This window comes from Vigna unguiculata, chromosome 1 (assembly GCF_037176805.1).
Source record: "Vigna unguiculata cultivar grain cowpea cultivar isolate G323 ecotype 2 chromosome 1, ASM3717680v1, whole genome shotgun sequence".
NCBI lineage: Eukaryota > Viridiplantae > Streptophyta > Magnoliopsida > Fabales > Fabaceae > Vigna > Vigna unguiculata.
The window spans coordinates 11,182,157-11,198,248 of record NC_140792.1 but is presented as its reverse complement, the minus strand read 5'-3'; the positions used below and the strand labels follow the sequence as shown (position 1 = coordinate 11,198,248).

The window sequence follows — 16,092 nt, the reverse complement described above, 5'->3', positions numbered from 1 at the left end:
TATTCTCGCAAGAAGATTTTCTGAAGAGGAAATTAAGAAGGAAGTTTAGAACTGTGAGAGTACTAAAAGTCCAGGACCTACTGGTCTCAATTTCAGTTTCATAAAATTTTCCTAGGATATTATTAAAGATTAAGTGGTAAAAGCAATAAATGTAACATCGTAGGTGGATATTACTTAATAACAAAAAATTATAATTTAAACTAAATCTAAACATAAATATTATTCCCAAAAAAGCGAGAAAATTTAAAATCTTTAACCGCGAATAAAGTAAGGATACTTCAAAAATGCTTTATTACAATCTGAAAACTAAAATCCAACATAAAGAAAAATTATAAAATATCCAAAATCAATTTCCTTATATAAAAGCCAATAGCTATCCCTCACTCCATCTCTATGCATCGCCATCCTTACCTAGAAAATCACATATGCTCCTGTGTGACAAGTCACACGATCATCGCCAAACACAACTAGAAGGTACATAATAACTCCAATCTCATAACCTATATAAGATTATCACATACTCAATCATTGTCTTAAGGATTCAATATGCTTCCACAAACCTGCTCGCTCGTGGTCTAACTCTACGAACCTCTCAGTTCATAGTCCAACCTTTACAAACTTTCCCACTCCTAGTTCAACATGCATGAACATATCCTGTTATGAACCTCCCCGCTCATAACATCCTCGAGTGTGAGCTCAAAACATACAAACCTCCCTGCTAGTATCCCCACACAAGAGTACATCCAATACGAACCTCCCCGTTCGTATTAATCACGCGTTTCCAACTCCATCACGAACCTCCCTACTCGTAATCCATGCAAGCATATCCCAGACCAAGGACCACTACCATGAGGCATGCAAAACTCAACACAAACATACACTGCCACTGCATTATCGCCTGACACAGCCTAAACGCTGCCAGGTGAAGTTGTAGTGCAGACCGCCTTGTGGTCCAAACTCGTCACCGAGCGCCACACGCTCTAGGGACATCCTTGGTTACCCTATCGCTTGACAGTTTCTTCTGCACTACCAGGTGCTACACCAGTAGCATGGCAACTTCTAGTTTTTTCACTTCACCACATGTTTCAACACCTCAAACGTTCTAGGCACACATCCAAAATACGAAAAAATGTCCATAAAGTTAAACATAACTCAACTTACACTATCATACTTCATATGCATCAATCCCATATATTTTCACTACTTATTAGATGCCAAAAACTGACTTTGACAAGAAATAGAACATGCTAAAAGAACTTTCAAGACAAAAGCTAAACAATGCATACAACTCATGTGAGACCAAAACTTATGCTAAACATCACACTACAACGTTCCATTTATTTTAATACTCCAACCCCTTTCAAGACAACCATCATCACGCCTTCAGATTTCATGTTTATAAATCACATATTAAACACACCACTTCACAATTCCATACATTTTATCATCATACCTTTTTTCATGATTGAGAATGAACCCCAAGAGAACCCAAACCAACAACCATCACAACCAACACATAAAGTGCCTCTATGCACTAGCTGTCGCTTGGCAACAAACAGGTGTTGCTAGGTGGTGGATTAGTTCCTGGGTAAAAACTTAGGCTTTCCTACACCTACGAGAATCCTAATTTACCCAAGTCTCGATCTAGTTGTCCAAATGCATAAAATCACATCAAACCACGTTTCCAGCATACACACACTCAATTAAATCATACAATGATGAAGGATTGACCCCAACCAAGGATGAAGGCACATGCTTAAGAAGACTAAGCATGTTTAGAAAGGAAGTTCATTAATCCTTCATCCCTTTCATTTGTGTTTGTTATTTTTGATTCCCTAAGTTGACTTAGTTGAATCAACTTTAGTTGACTTGTTGACTTTTGACTAGGTTTGACTTGTTGACTATAGTTGACTTGATTTAAGCCAACATGCTAATCTATGTTTATTTGCTTTGTAGGTTAATTAGGAGTAAGAAAGCAATGCTAGGTGGCGCATGGTGATTGGGGAGCATAAATGATGTGGATGAGAGAGTAAAGCAAAGGCATAAAGCATAAAGTAAAAGGCATAAAACAAGTGTACCTATGTACCTTTGGTCTCCTTTGTTTTTAGCACACTTTGGCACTTTTTGGAGACATATGAGACACATTCTTTATCTCCTTTTGTGCTAGAACGAAATTAGCCTTGCACACACCATAGTTGGCTCTTTTGTCTCTCATTTTTGTAACCTTATTTGACCTAGTTTCTAGAAGCTAGAGTTAGGTTTTTGTAGAGACATGCTTAGGTATCTTTTATTTGCTTAGAGGCCCCTAAACTCTTCTATATACGGGGTGCTCCTAGACATGTAAAAGGGTTGAACATTTTGAAGTAAAAACACTGTTGTGTCTCAACCATTTGTGAGAGTTTCCTCCCTTGGGAGAGAATACTTTTAAGCCTCATCTTGCATAGCAAGTGGCGGCACACATCCACTCATCTTCAAGGTTGCCATGGCTTCTAGCCTAGCCTTGTAGTGGCGTGCTTCTTACATTTTTACCATTTCTTTCCTTTCCATTTTATGTTTTCTTCTTCCTTTAATTGTTCTTGGTTTTCTATGGTTTATTTGCTTTCCATTTCCTTTTTGTTTTGAATCAATCCATCATCTTCTTCTCTTGAGCTTTGTGAAAGAAACCTTCACATCTAGATAGCTTGCTATCTTAATGTCCATTGGGGATTTCACTTAGCTTTCTTAATCAACTCACACCATATTCAATAATCTTAAAAGAACAAGATAATCCTTCATCATACAATTACAAAAATCACCATCATTGGTATCTGAAAATCATATTTCATATTCATCCCAACCCTTATTGAAACCACATGTTGATATAATCATTCAATAATCAAATCACAATCAATAGTGGAATTCTCAATCAATTATATAAATACATAGTCACATAAGAGTATAGGAATTTATAAGACACTCAAAGATACCACAAAGCCAAAAAAATGAAAAACACGAACCAACCTAGTTCGTGTCACCTGGCAGGCCTTCATTTTCGCCAGGCGGTTTCTGGACAGAACCCAAAAACTACGCAAAAACGGCATGCATTGCTTGGCGATGTTCTTAACCCACTAGGCGGTTTCTAGGCAGAAACCCAGAAACTTGATTTTTCAGTGCGAAAAGAAAGAAGAACTAGGCATCCATGCTTCATCATATCACGAAAAACATAAATTAGAATAAAAACATGAATTACAACTTCCCTTACTTGGAATTCCCATCCAAACACACTCTTAGAGTTCCTTCTTGCCTAGAAATTGATCTACCCTTGCCTCTACCAAAGAGAACTTTTACCAGCCTTCTATACTCTCCTTAGGTCAGGTTTTGCTACTCTATAAAATTCCTCTCAGTTGCCACACGAATTTTCCCTCTTTCCCTCACTAAAATAACCCTTTATTTTTTTTAGCCCTAAAATTAATTTAATAAAAATGAAAACGAAAATGGCTTAATTGTCATTCAAGTGACATTACTTGGAGGTTTTTCTACCCATCCAAGTCTTATAACTACTACTTCTCTACTCCTTCAAGGACGACTAGGTTTGCTAGTCATCTAGCAACGTAGCAAAAATAATCAACCGTAAAAAAGAACTATTTAGTGCTAGCCAAGGTTCAAATTCTCAACCACACAATAACTAAGCATATACACAACCAACAAGCCATTACATGCTTCCTAACATTTCATGCACACATACATATATAATGCCACCTCACACACTCATACATACATACAAAAATAAAATAATAATTAAATATCCCACTACTGGCATACGTAAGACTTAAGCCCAAATCCTCTCAACAACACCCAACACACTCAATCATTTAAGCTATCATTGTTCCTTGTTATGATTAGCCCATTTAATTCCTTTAGGTGTATCCCTCATCCACAATTATCGTAATAAAATATTTATTCTTTATTAAATTTTCCTAGGTCTTACAATAAACAACTTCCATAGTTGGGGAAACTGGCCAAAAGGAAGTAATGCATCATTCATTACACTCATACTTAAGGTAGAAAATCCTCAAGAACTAAATGACTATATGCTTATATCTTCAGTGGGTAACATGTAGAAGATAATATAAAAAAATTTATCACATAGACTAAAGGAAGTCTTTCATAAGATTATAAATACAAAAAATAATATGTTTTCACAAAGGGTGGAAGACTTTTGGATAGTGTAGTTGTAGCAAATGAAGTGGTGGATGAAATTATAAGGAAAAGACAGAGCGAGATCATAATGAAAGTAGATTTGAGCAATCATCACTACCAGAAATTTTCATATTACATGAGATTTTTCTTGCAAATTTGTTAAAAATATTTGCAAGAAAAGATTTTTTTTTGCCATTTTTCCTAAGAATTTTAACTAGCAAGTAATTCCTTCGTGGATAATTATTTTGTACAAAATTATAAAATTCACAAGTATTTCCTACATGTTTTTTTTTTTTTGCAAAAAGTGTATTGTACAAAATATTTTCCAAAAAGATTGGTAGGAAATTCTTGCATTTTTTTCATAACAAAATTTATATGTATTTCTTATGAAATTTTTTTTAAACAAAATTGGTAGAAAATATGAGTTTTTTTTAGTAGTGCATATGATTTAGTCTATTGGGATTTTCTATATTACATGTTAGAAAGATTTGATTTTTTCTCTAAATGGATTAGATGGATTAAAGGTTGTTTAGAATCTGTCTTAATATCCATATTGGTTAATGGGATCCCAACATAAGAATTTAGTCCAACCAAAGGACTGAGAATAGGAGATCCACTAGCCTCATTCTTGTTTCTGATTATGGCAAAATGGTTAGTAGAACTAGTGAGGCAAGTAGTACATAAAAATAAGCTAAAAGGGATAAGGGTCGGGAAAATGAAACATAAGTGAACATGTTACATTTTGCTGATGATACTTTGTTTTTGTGTCAAGTTGAAACACACAATATTTTGGTTATCAAAAGCATTATCCGTTGTTTCAAATTTGCATTGGGGCTGAAGGTTGATTTCTACAGATCTAAGCTTGGGGGGATTGGGGTTGATCATTATACTTTAGATAGATTTTCAATTATGGTGAATTGTAACAAAATGATGAAACCATTCACATACCTATGAATGCCAGTGGGGGAGAGGGGTGGAATCATAGGAAATATCAGTTTTGGAATGTTATTACTCAAAAGAATTTAACAAAAGTTTATTTGGGGTTGGGACATAGTGGTAGAAAAATTGCATGGATAAGCTGGGAAAACTTATGCAATAGTAAGGAAGAGGGTGGGAAGGTGTGAGAGACTTAAAAGTGTTTAATCTAGCTTTATTAGGTAAAGGGAAATGGAGACTAGGCAAAGAAAAACATAGTTCGTGGAAGGATGTTTTTGAGCCTAAGTACGGATCTTGGAGAAGTTTAAACAACAATAATGAGACTAAATATGAATCCTTATGGTGGAGAGATCTTAGAAAAGTATATAAGAAGTGACAAAGAGGGAATTGGTTTGATAAAAACATTTCTTGGTGTAGAGGAAAAGGAAATCTTATTTAGTTTTAGGAAGATAGTTGGCTTAGCAAAGTTCCTATGTTATAAAAGTATCCCCGAATGTGTGCCAATTCCACTGCTAATGAGGCTAAATTAGGGGAGTTTGGAAGATGGAATGAGGAATCTTGGGAATGGAAATTACAATGGTGAAGAGATTGGTTTGAATAAGAGAAAGTTCATGTATCTAACTTGATGTATGAGCTAGGAAAGTGTACACTGGATAAGGGCAAAGAGGATGAATAAGAGAGGAAGGATAATGAAACTAATATTTTTACTAAGAAATTAGCATACAACAAAATTAGAATGGGGCAAGACGCTAATATTTTTGGACAATTTTGGAATATTAAAACTTTACCATTTGCTTTACAATTTCCATGGAAACTACTAATTAATAAAGTTGCAACTCGTGACAACTTGTCCAAAAGAGAGGTGGATGTGACAAGTTACGTGCATGTAATGCGTGGGAGGGGTGAGGAATAAAAGAAACACCTATTATTTGATTGTTCTATAGTAGGAAGCTTATAGAAGTTGTGCAAAAAAATGGGTTGGAATTGTCACAACACACCAAAATATGTGTTTTTTTAGTGTTTAAACCTTCTGTGTGTTTTTTAGTGTTCCAAATTAATATGTTCTTGATAAGAAAAAAGAACTATCAAATTTAATTTTAGTAAAGAACGTTTTTTATTTATATGAGCATGTCAAAGATGGGGAAGTACAACTATTTCAATAAGTTTATACATATAATAAATAAAACATAAGTTTTTAAGCGTATTATCAAATTTTATATAATATATTTAAAATAATAATTTAAGATATAAATTAATAGATGGTATTTTTTTATATATTTATCATTACTGATATATACATTACTGTAAATTTTAAATTTTATTTGTGTGTAATAGTTATATTTCTCATGGCAAATAAAAAATTTGAGAATAATTTTTTCTTAGCGGTAGTTAACAAGGTAATAGCTTTAGCGAACTTTTAGTTTTCGTTGTTTGTTTCCTTTCGATGTAAGCTTCCCACTAAAATAGACGACTAAGGTAAAACATAAAGTAGTTAATTTTGTAAGCTTTAAAACATAGAATCTTTAGATATATGAAAATAAATAAATAAGTAAAAGGTTAATAGAAATTAGGAATGCCAAACGCGTTTATTTAATCTAGCTCGTTAAAAATGGATTAGATTGAAGTTGTTTGTTTATAAGACTGAAAATCTTAACCTAATCCGTAGTGAAATTAGGTTGAGTAACTCCCAAAATTATAAAAAATTATATTGAAAACGACAACTCGTGAATGAATTATCCAAATAAACAAGAATATTAAAAATAAAAATTTACTGCTGGATTTATGTATAATAAATAAAATACAAATAAATTATGTCTGCAGTAAAAAAAAGCAACTCTTTAAATAGTTTAATTTAAAACTTGTAAGAAAATACATCTTATTTGGACATGTGAACTCAACCTACTCTGTCATTGTTCCATTGAGTTGGTTAATTGGGTTGAGTTAACATCTATTTAGAATTTCCCAAATTAGGTAATAATATCTGTTTCTTTGTTTAAATTTTTATACCGTTCAATAGTTACACTGTTTTTGTTTCGTTTAGATCAATTATCCTATTACACTTTTTTGCCTATTTCTCCTGTCTGTAATATATATTGTATAAAAATTATTTATAATCTCTTAAATTTGCAAGAAATATTATTTACAAATTAATGCACAACAATATTTTTTGAAGAAATTAGATTTACCTATAGTTATTTTCCAAAATTATTTATTGATGCACAACGACATTTCAACAACATTTGCCTATTATCTAGTATGAACTCATATTACCCTAGCCTGAAACTCTATACAAAGCTGAAAGTGCTTGATTTTTTGCTACAATAACTTCACCTAGGAGTTAGAAAAAGGGAAGAAAGAACAATGAAGATCACTAACGTAGAATAACACTTCTGAAAAAAACAGAGAATATGAAGGACATGGGCTTATAACTTTCTGCAGAATCTGCATATATATCATCCTACATAGCCTAGAAAACAATGAGGAAAAACCTATCTGCATTTGGATTGATGAAAGAAATGCATGAATATTATATTTCTCACTGTGTTCTTAATGTATCTGTTATAAGAAGATAGAGACATAATAGTCAACTTATTATTAACTTCTGAAAATTAAATAGTTGGTACAATGTTCGTTGGCATGGTTCACGAAGTTGCTTACACCTTGCAATAAAGAGATACTTGGTGAGTACTTTAGTGGATTCTCCTTGTTTTACAGATTTTGGTATTGTCAACTACCTCACATTAATTGCCCATTTATTCTTTATTGGATGCTCTTTTGTCTAGGATGTTATACTAGCCTTCATGTTAGGACCAATCCCACTAATAATAACACTCTCATGCATTTTCCAAGTCCTTGCATGCATGTGTACCATGTTAAATGCTGCTACAGTAGTGGTGGTAGCAATGAGTTTCACTATCTCTCAAAGTACTATCAGATAGGAGAAAATGAAATCTTGCTATCTCTGAAATCACATTTGTGATCTAAGTCTAATTCACATAAGAATTAACATCGATTCCTATTCAAAACTTTAAGAAAATAAGTGAATGAGCACATGGGGGAGGTAGTAAGATACTTATCTTATCTGGTTAACGTTTTGAAAAGTATGTTAGGGATGAAACAGTAGAGAAGCACATGGGAAATGTATTGAAGGGCACTCAAAACATCACACCAACTCCAAAATATATTAGGGTATATAATTTATATGAGGCAAGCCAAAAAGTTAGAGAATACAGTAAAGATAACAACCCCATAAACAAAGCAAGAGAAGAAAAAGGGAAGGGAGGGTGGTCCTACACTCCCCTCTTACAAGTATCACAAACAGGCTGTTAAAGGGAACCAAATAATGCAAAGTCTGATGGGTCACATGGTCTAGAAAGCAAACTGACACCACACATGCCCTTGCCTCCCAATTGCACATGCACATGCTCACTGTTCCCTAAGCCTCCTCCCACTACTAAATAACACCACCCTAATCCTTTTTTTCTTCTCTCTTATAATCACTTTTTTTTTTCTTTTCCATTAATCATGCAAAGAAAATCACACCCAAACTGTCATCAAAAGTTCTCACAACATCTCACAAATCAGAAACCCTTTTTGTCCTATCTAATATTATACACAACATTAACCGAAAAGTAAACTATTGTTAGCCACATTATTATATATGCACCATCTTCAGCATACATAATAACTCTTAATTTATGTCTTCAGCTCTTCTGGGTCAATCTCTTTTTCCTTATTTCTGAGTTGAAATTGGCTTTATTGGGAAGAGTCTATGGTACAATGAGGACGAGCTGCCAATAGGGTGCACTGCAAGTGCCTGTGGCATGTGATTAAGTGGTCATTGGTTAGACCACTTGCTTGCATGAATGAATGAACCACTGTTGGACCAACGTTCCTGAACCCTCTCCTCACCATGTCTTTGCTTATGCTCTCTGATTTTGAGGTCTTCACTGGGATCTTATGCCCAAACTTGTATTGTGTGGAGATGGGTTTATGATTCACAAACCCCCAAATGTACTTGTCAAATGATCCAAAGTCTTTCTTAATCTGCAACACCCCAATTTCAAAAACCTGATATTATTACCAGCTAAATGAACAGTAAACAGTAATTGTTAGCTAGTGTTAACAAACACCAACTAAAACTTTGTAATTTATGAAAAGATTGATGGGGAAACCACTGTGTGAATCAACTGGGTAGGGCCAGAATTAAAACTTGTAATCTGTTGGAAATTTCTTGTCATTAGGTACATTAAAGAGATAATAATAAGATGTAGCTGGAGAAGCCACCTTACCATTAATTAATACTCTTTAACTATTCTGTTGTTTCATTACAGAATATTCAGTTAAGCCAGCTCAAACTATAATTTTGAGGGACATAAGAAGAAAAGAAGAGAGACTAAGTTGAAAAGAGAGATGAAAAGTTACAGCTTTTGAGTTTCGTTACCTCTAAAATTTGGTTAGCATTATCTACTACTCCTCGGACTCTGCTTATGTCAATGCCATATTCAGAACTAATTGACATCATTTGCTTATCAGTTAAGTTGGCCACAGTTTCCGCGTCAAATTCTGAAAATGCAGCTCTGTCACATAATTTAAAAATATCAGTTTCTTCCATCCAAAAAAATTCATGAAAATTATGAATATGAATGTCTTTAAACAGAACTCAACCTAAAATCTTGGCGTTTCTTCAAAGTTGAGGTCCAATCAGATCCAACTTGAGCACCACTCAAGACTAAAAGCTCAAATAACATCCTGGATGGAGAATAGTGATTTTGTCAGTCATCATTGTCAGTTTCTGCATATTTCTGTGATGTGTTTGAGACAGAAAAAGAAAGAAGTGGTGGCTTACTTGTCATCGTGAACTGGAACTCCCCATTCCTCGTCGTGATAAGCAATATAGATGGGATCTATTCATCAAAAGACACATTTTTCAGTAATATGAATTTGAGTTAAAACTTAGTAGAAGAAAACTTTTGTTACATAATAGAAAATCCAATTCTAATGAAGAACAACATTCACTAGGAATTACCAGAATTGGGTGTAATAAAGCTGCATCTCTTCTCCTCCTCAGTTGGCTTTGAAGGATCAAGAGGAACAACTCTTTCAAACTTAGCAGACTTTGATCTTCCATAATGGGCAATCTTCATTTTCCTCTGGGCCTGCTGGAGTGCCATCTGTTCCCTCCTCACGGCAGCTATGCTTCCTGGGGAGTCAGTGATCAAAGAGGAGGAGTAGCTGAATGAAGCGTCTACAGAGGCTGGCGCACAGGACCCTTCCTTGAAGCTCTTGGACTTTTTTCTCTCCAAAGTCGGAGCTTTTGAGGAGCTTTTTGGGATGGCAATCTTTTCATAGCTAGTGTTGAGTCCATTGTTGTCACTGCCTCTCTTCACTGCAGGAAGCCTTGGTGACTTAGACTTTGGAGAAACTGGGGGTGTCAATGAGGTCTTGCTGGGAAGAGGTGGTGATGGTGGAGAAAGTGACTTTGGTGGCTGCACTTTCTTGATTGAATTCCTCCTTTCAAGGTTTGGGACACGGTTGCAAGTTGGTTGAAGGACCGGCCTTCCATTGATTCTAGCCACTGAAGAAGGCATCACAGTGGTGGTTGCAGCAGCAGCAGCAGCAGCAACAGCCTCTATGCCTACAGTAACTTTTGCCTTAGAGCTGCACATGTTGGTGCCTTTTGTTATGATATGAGTTCAGATTGAAAAAGGGTGTTTTGATGAAGAAACAGAGAAGATGAACCAGCAAAGCTACGAGGCAATGAGAATGGCAGAATGAGAGGAAATGAAGGGTGTGATGAGGAAGTGAATTAGGAGAAGGAAGAGAGGGTTATGGGTTTTTATAAAATGTGGGGAAGGTAGGGACAGGTTGAGGAGAAGTTGTAACATGGGGAGGTGGGGATCTGCCATACAACCTCTTGTGAGGGGCATTACTTTTTGCAAACTAAACCACGAGGGATGAGTGTGACACGCGCTTCTAACTTTTGCCACTTGGCAATTCTCAACATACTAATATGTTATTATTCATATTATCGAGTATATAACTGAATTATAAATCTATTTTACCAGATTGAGTTACGTTTAAAGTTTATGTATTGATATAGCTTAATATCAGAATTATAACTTATATAAGGTTAGAGAATCAAGGAAGCTTGTTGGAGGATTCGTTGGGTGGGATATTGTGCTGTGGCTGAATCATATGATGTATGTATGAACCATGTTAAAAATTTCTTACAGAGTGTTTTATGTATGCAGCATATGTGTGGCTTCCCATGGGACTTTTATCAGTGTTGGAGTGATGCATAAGAAAGGTCAAAATGCAAGGAAAAAGATCAATCATTGGGCCCATTCCTTTTATCTGTATGGAATCTGTCTTTTATTTATTTATTTTTTATGTTTATCTTCCTGTGAGTGTGAGAATGAGAGAGTGGAAACGGATTGGTAGAAAAAGTACATACATGATATCCGTTGTAAGCAACATTAGAAAGTGAGCATTGAGAGCGATGAAAGATTGTTGTTGGATTGAATAAAATGGTGGTGCTGTAGCACAAATATGAGAGATATATTGAGATCAAGTGAGAAACTCCTTTGTGAGACTTTGTTATGACACTCAACTCAGATCGTTTCTCTGGTTTTTTGTTCTTATATTCCCGGACACCAGATTAAAGGATTTTTTTTAGGGTAAACATAGTTTCATTTGCTTTTCACCAAAGTGGGATACTAATGATTATTTAAAAGAGAGAATTTTCTTTTCATGTTCTACAAAACAAACATGAAATAAATCCACTAAAGGCTCTTATGTGGGTTAGTTTCAATTTTATAACATCCTAAAAGAAAAACTATTTACTATTCCACCTTAGACATACGCATCACTACTTTGATTTACAAACCAAATTAAGAATAATGGATTAGGGTAAGAACTCTCCAACCTTTCACCACCTAATATTTTAATCTACCACTTAATATTTTAATCTATGTGACTTAGACCTGGAGGTGTCAATTTGTCCAATGATCCATGCGTCAGTCTTAGTCCACCTTTGAATAAGCCCACCCCTACATGAGAGGCCAGAAAAAAAAAGCTTCAATTTTCAAAGTTCCCTCTAAAGTGGGTTAGGGTTAGGGCTTATGTGCGCTTACCCGACTAAAATACTTCAATTAACTCTTAAAAATAATATCTTGAGTCTGAGTTAAAGATCGAGTCAAATCGTCTCGAGTCAAAGGCTAAGACGGGCAGACCAAACTGAAGGTCGAGATAGGTCATTTTGGACGGAAATTTGAAATAGGTCGTCATGGAGATGAGTTGTCTCAGACCAAGGATCGAGATGGGTCGGTCAGACCGAAGGTCGAGATAGGCCGGCCCGAACGAAAGGTCCAGATGGGGTGATCATGACCGAAGGTCAAGGCGGGTCAGTCTTGAAAGAAAGTCGAGATGTGTCGGCTAGAGTCGAAGGTTGAGATGGGACGACTTAGACCGAATATCAAGACGGGTCGACATGGGTCGAATGTGAAGGCATGTTCGGCCGGAGGTCAAGGCAGACCCCTACTCGAAGGTCAAGTTGGACAAGCTAAGGCGAAGGTCGAAATGAACTATTTTGAAAGAAAATTTGAAACAGACCGTCATTGATGGGTTGTCTCGGGCCGTTATTTAATAATTAATGTAATATAATATTTAAATATTTTACATCTTTAAGAATTTTGTGAACCAAAAATTGATTTATTTTTCTATCATATTACCCTTAAGAAGCAAATTATACAAGGATATGCTTTCACACAAGTGATTGGTATGTCTAGTAATGACCTTTCGACTTAACAATATCCCCACAAACCTTTCAATCCTTTGAAAGATTTGCTCCATAATTATCTTAGATGATATATCATGTTTTTTTTCTTGATATTTTTCTAACTTATTTAAGTCTATTTTTGTCACTCCTATTGTGGTCTATCTTGGTCATATCATTCTTCTAAATGAAGTAAAATCGAACCTAGAAGAGATTTAAACAATTATTGCATGCCTTAGTCCACTTTCCTCATTAGCTCTGAAAACAAGTCACAACATAAGAAGATAGGGTTGAACCGTGTTTTAAGATTTTTCAAAAACTTTTCACAATCTTTCATTTGATAAATACAAATAGACAAAGTTTAATATTGTTTCTCTTGAGAGATGCTTTCCAACTTAAGTTAGACGTAGATTGATAACATGAAATATAAAAGCTAAAAGATAGAATGACTTATGCAAAGTAGTTTGATACTAGTTTGTCTGAAACACAAATATTACATCCACTTCTTGATCTACGCAATCAAGCTTCGTTAAGATAGACTACCGCTAGAAGATACAAGTATTATATAAATGCAATTACTTTTTCCTAAACAACAATTATATTTTGGACACAACCACTTTTGGTTAACATAAGTAGTCTAGACATAACCATTTCTAGCTAAGCTACAAATATTGTATTGGCACAACGACTTTTGGCTAGGCACAAGTATTGTTTTGACCCAACCATTCCTAGCTAAACACTTTGATTACAAAGGGTGTAATCTATAAGATCACATGTTTCACTCACTAAAATAGATTGTCATCCTTAGACAAATACAATATAGTAACCACTCTTGTAATTGATTATAAACACAAACAATGTTCTTCTAAAAGATGATGTTCTGATGATGATTATACACAATATTTTTTTACTAGTAAGACTAATGTACAAAAACTATGTTTAGTTCTCAATCAATTGATGAGGTCCACTAAGCAGACTAATGCTGTGAACTTACAATATGAGTATTACTTAGGTTGTAGCCACTCCTAGTTAACCCCTTGAGCACTCTCTAGAAGTCAGTCCTAGCTCAATTAAGTATTATTTTCCATGTCCTTCTGACTCAACAAGAGTATTCTTTCGTCTTTTAGCCACTCCTAACTCAACTAACTATTCTTTTCCATGTCCCTTCTAACTCACAAGAGTATTCTTTCAACTCTTAGCCACTCATAACTCAACTAAGTATTCTTTTCCAAACTACTTTTGGCTCAATACAAATATTCACTAGGTGATAACCACTCTTAGTTGACTTCATTAAAGTATTTCACATGTCACTTAAGGCTTAAACATGAGTACTCTTTGAACAATAGCCACTCTTGGTTAATAACTAGTATGTTCTTTCTCTAACACTCACACCTAGCTAAGAAAAATAGGTTGTGTGAAGAGTGATCAAAGGATCACGTGTTTGCTCACTAAAGAGGTTGATCATTATAGATGCAAGTAGTAGCTTGAGCCTTCTCTACTAGTTTGCTAATTTGAACTACGGGTGAGAAAAATGAACTACATTGAACTGAACTATGTAAAGCTACAGTGAACTTAAAAGTTGTTTGCCTGAACTAAACTGAAAATTAGTCCAGATGAAGTAAACTGAACTATCTTTTGTTCTAACAAATTGAATCGAACTGAGCAATTTTTTAAATCCTTGAAAAAAGGAGAAAAATTAACTAAGTAGATAGCAAAGATTTGTCTCTACTCAAGAACATAAGTCCTCCCATAAACAACAAAATCAAAAAATTATTACATCATAAAATACACTACAAGAAAATCATTGAATTATAACCAATTTTAGTGACAAAAAATAATTATTCACTTTAGTGACCAATTTAGTTACCAATTTATAAACTAAAACATTATTAGTAAGTAAAATAGTTTCTATTATGAATTGATCTCTAAATTGGTTATTAGAATAATTTCTAGTATAAAATACAACTTAGTGACACATCTTCAAACTTAAAATATAAATTAAAAAATATATAAATTTTTCATATAAACTCACTCTGCTCAAATTTATCAAGTTCTTTAGTATCTTCATAAAAAAATATAGAGAAAGGTATTACTTTCAACCAATCTTGTGTGCATACAAGTATGAATATTTTTAGTACAAATTTGGGAAAACACAATTTTTCATTTATAATAATAATAATAGATTATTAAGTCTAATTATAATTTTTACTAATCTACATATATGATATTTAATTTTATAATACATAATTAATAATTGTATATACTTTCGAAAAGTTTTCTATAACTTTTAATCAATTTATCTTGTATTTTTTCCTTAAATTTATTTTCTTCCAATTGCATTTTTAATTGTTTCAATCTTGCTAAACATGCAAACGTGTTTCCATTTTATTATTTTTTAAATATTGGAAATATTTTTTACTTTAAAATAATAAAAAACCTTTTTTATTTTTTATTTGTGAATTGGTAGAAAATGAATAAAAGAAAAATAAGTAGTTTCAATTATTTGAGCAGTTAATTGTAATCTTAGAGATACAATTATTTAAAATTGAACTATAAAATGGTTCAGTTCAATTTTTACCTTAAATAATTCAATTATTTTAGTTTAATGTAGTATAGTTGATTAATAGGTTAGTGTAATTCAGCTAATTTTACTCACTTTTAATTTGAATATTGTAGTGTTCTTCTATGAGTAGCGTTTCAACACTTTACAACATGGTCTCTTGTCTTTCTTCTTCTTTCTTGATTTGCTTTATATAGGTTTAGAAGAAAGTATCCTTTGTAAATTTATTTTTTGTTATTGAGCATATTTATCTTTTAGGAGTGCATGTCTTTGTTTGACTAGTTCGATAATGATGGATGCATTTAATGCACTTCATGCAACTTTAATTTCCCTCCTTCTTTATTCAACAGCTAGGTTAGCTAGCGATACTTGGCTTCCTTGGTAGTAGAACGTTTTGCAACAATGCATGGCAAAAGTGCACACCAAATAGGATGGATAATTGAGCTAGAACTTGAATAGTACTTGTGTTAGATGTTGTTGAAGAAAGTAGCTTCAATTTTTTATTCGAGAGATCTTCTAATGTATTTTTTTTCTTTACTAATAAATCTCTTTAGTTAGAAAGGAAGAACTAGACATTGCCTATAACGTAGAATGAGCATCTATATGTTTTCATTTAGTATGATGCTAGCTTACTTCTATG

General features: G+C 33.9%; 1 protein-coding gene across 1 annotated transcript; it reads right to left on the bottom strand.

The window, feature by feature from the left end:
* Nucleotides 1-8,278: 8,278 nt before the first annotated feature.
* On the bottom strand, nucleotides 8,279-10,941 carry LOC114162847 (uncharacterized). Its single transcript, XM_028046829.2, has 5 exons — nucleotides 10,145-10,941; nucleotides 9,965-10,022; nucleotides 9,784-9,867; nucleotides 9,560-9,695; nucleotides 8,279-9,162 (listed from the first exon to the last, which is right to left on the bottom strand). Exons 1-5 carry the CDS (start codon nucleotides 10,782-10,784, stop codon nucleotides 8,872-8,874), a joined length of 1,209 nt encoding a protein of 402 aa, XP_027902630.1. The 5' UTR covers nucleotides 10,785-10,941; the 3' UTR covers nucleotides 8,279-8,871.
* Nucleotides 10,942-16,092: the final 5,151 nt, after the last annotated feature.

Coding starts and splice junctions, on each gene's coding strand:
- LOC114162847 (XM_028046829.2), bottom strand. CDS start 10,784: ATGTGCAGCTCTAAGGCAAAAGTTACTGTAGGCATAGAGGCTGTTGCT. Junction 10,023..10,144: donor CTTTATTACACCCAATTCTG/GTAATTCCTAGT, acceptor TTTGATGAATAG/ATCCCATCTATATTGCTTAT. Junction 9,163..9,559: donor ATGCTAACCAAATTTTAGAG/GTAACGAAACTC, acceptor GGGGTGTTGCAG/ATTAAGAAAGACTTTGGATC.